The sequence below is a fragment of the Mesoplodon mirus genome (genome assembly GCF_964341445.2).
Source record: "Mesoplodon mirus genome assembly, chromosome: 18".
In the NCBI taxonomy this organism is placed as follows: Eukaryota; Metazoa; Chordata; class Mammalia; order Artiodactyla; family Ziphiidae; genus Mesoplodon; species Mesoplodon mirus.
Genome location: NC_138994.1, coordinates 60,492,800 through 60,495,377, shown reverse-complemented (window position 1 = coordinate 60,495,377; position 2,578 = coordinate 60,492,800). Strand labels below are relative to the sequence as shown.

At 40.7% G+C, this 2,578-nt stretch overlaps 1 protein-coding gene across 1 annotated transcript; it reads right to left on the bottom strand.

Moving 5' to 3' along the window:
* Positions 1 to 1,409: 1,409 nt before the first annotated feature.
* Positions 1,410 to 2,226, bottom strand: LOC309793452 (dual specificity calcium/calmodulin-dependent 3',5'-cyclic nucleotide phosphodiesterase 1A-like; the record flags this gene model as incomplete). Its single annotated transcript, XM_082603920.1, has 1 exon — positions 1,410 to 2,226. Exon 1 carries the CDS (start codon positions 2,199 to 2,201, stop codon positions 1,410 to 1,412), a length of 792 nt encoding a protein of 263 aa, XP_082460046.1. The 5' UTR covers positions 2,202 to 2,226.
* Positions 2,227 to 2,578: the final 352 nt, after the last annotated feature.

Genomic DNA, 2,578 nt, shown 5'->3' with positions numbered 1-2,578 from the left:
TTTTTTCTTGTAATGCAGGCATATTAAAAAAGAAAAGCTAAATTAATGTGAACTACGCAACAGTTCTTTTAAAGTCTTTTCAGTTATTGCTTCATGAATGTCATGTTCTTTTCTTTAAGTGGGTCAAAATAATTCACTGAATTCATTCAGTAGTAAACATTTTCACATTTTAACTTAATCATTTTTAGTTACTGTATCAAGGAGAAAAATTAGCTTTTAATTTCCATATAAGAATTCCAACAAATTTAGTCATATGAGTTAATTATTAATATAGTATCCTTAATAGAATTATGTAAAATATTTTGTAATTAGTTTTCTCAAAGTTATATATTCTTTTTTTTTTTTTTTTTTTTTTTCCGGTATGCGGGCCTCTCACTGTTGTGGCCTCTCCCGTTGTGGAGCACAGGCTCCGGATGCGCAGGCCCAGCGGCCATGGCTCACGGGCCCAGCCGCTCAGCGGCATATGGGATCCTCCCAGACCGGGGCACGAACCCGTATCCCCTGCATCGGCAGGCGGACTCTCAACCACTGCGCCACCAGGGAGGCCCGTATATATTCATTTAATTTGAGTCAAGCTGTTCTATTACAGTTTTATTATGTCAGACAGCAGTCTTCCTTTCTATTTTCTGTTCTCAGATTGTTGTAGATTGGAAATAGATTTTTCCCTCAAGGTCATTCACCAAGTCTATACACTAATTAAAAGGTTTCCAACAACAGTGCTCCTATTGGGAAGTTTGATTCCTTTGTTATCCGTCCACCCTTTAATGAAATATTTTCCCAAGTGGCAAACAAATTTCACTTTCTCAAGTGATTTTTTGGGAATTTACCTCCCTATCTGTAAAATAACATGCATTGCTGCTTCTTATTTTTCAAATTCAGGCATTATCTATTGTCTTCCTTTCATGAAAGATGAGGATTGAACTCTTTTGCCATCCCCTACCATGTCACGTATGCACCCTTCCCATTTCCTTATCCTTCTTGTACATTTAATTTATAATTTCAATAGATCAACATATAACATTTATTTTATTATGGCTATGTAAATGATAGTCTTATCAAATTTAGTATTATACTATGAGTCCTTTTCATTTCTTTCACATTTTGCCTTTTGTGGGGTTATCTTGTTTTTTAGATTATTTAGCTTTCTACTTATTTATTATTAATCTAACCCCAAACTTCATCTGGCTATATAAATCTCCTGAAACATTTAAAAATAGTAGTATTCTAGCAGTAATATTCTTTTTTTTTTTTTTTTTTTTTTTTTATATTTGAGATTTTTAATACATATTCTAAAATGTCAAGCTTGACTTAAGCTAGCTCTAGGTTTCCTTCAGGTTCTAAACAGCTGTGATTTGTGCACAGTGCAACCAACTCCAGTAGCGTCTCAGTTCCCACGTTGCTTCCTTTTCTCACTTCTTAATCATCTTTGAGCCTTGAGCAGCTAACTCTTTCCACCTCTCTTTGTTCTGCTGGATGATGTCCACCAGGTTGTTTTTGAAGCTCTTCAGGTCCACGCTTGCAAGGGAGTAGTCTGGGGAATAGGTTCCATCATTCATGGTGCCTTTCATATTTGATCGTCTGCTTGCTCCATAGGAAGGAGTTTTGGTTTTTGAGTCTTCCTCTATAAGAGGAATAATAATTTTCTCTGTTGAGTCTGTCAGAAGAGAAAATGTTGGCTCTACTATGAAATCAATGAAACCTATTTGGGACTGGGCCACCATCGTTGACTTCCGATCACAAAGTGGGGAAAATGGAAGCCCTAATTCAGCTTCTTTATCTCCCTGTAGGAAAAACTCCTCCATCAGGGCCATGGTCCATCGGTGGTGCAGCTGCCAGGATTTGGCTGGGTGACTGATGTCTGCTGCATGGAGGATCAGGGACATGGTTTTGGCTTTGTCAAGCCCTTCAGGCTGCTGCAAACTGTTTCTTATATTTTTAATTTGCTGGAAGTGACCAGACATGTCTGTAGACAAAACCATTTCAATCACTAGGTTCCGAAGATCCCTCCAGTCATCTTTGGATAAATTTACCAGAACATTCATTTCTTCTTCTTGCATAAGTCGATAAGCTGCACTCACATGGTGATTTTCAAGGACAGAGCGATCATTATACAAAATGGCAACATCTGACCTTGTCTGAATATGAAAATTGTTTGTAGTTCCCGTATGCTCATAATCATGAATGGCAGCAGCAAAGACCATTGCTAAAATTTCCAGTTCAGTGAGCCAGTGCTGGGTAGGGCAAAGCGGAGAGATTCCCGCACAGAGGATCGGTGCCAACCGGCACTCACCAGCCCGAGAGGCTTGTCTGCTCGCCCGCCGGGGCGCGCAGCGCTGGAAGCTGAGGCTCGGGCCTCGGTCAGAGCGCAGGGAGAGGACTGGGGCCGGCGGCGAGAACTCAGCCTGAAGGGGGCCAATGCGCCACAGCTAGCCGGCAGGGAGTCCGGGAAAACTCTGGAGCTGCCGAAGAGGCAAGAGACCCCCTCTTCCCTCTTGGTTTCCCGGTGCGCCAGTAATATTCTTTCGATTTAATCTTATTTTAGACATCTTTTCCAGAGTCTTCTGATTGGCTCTAGTCT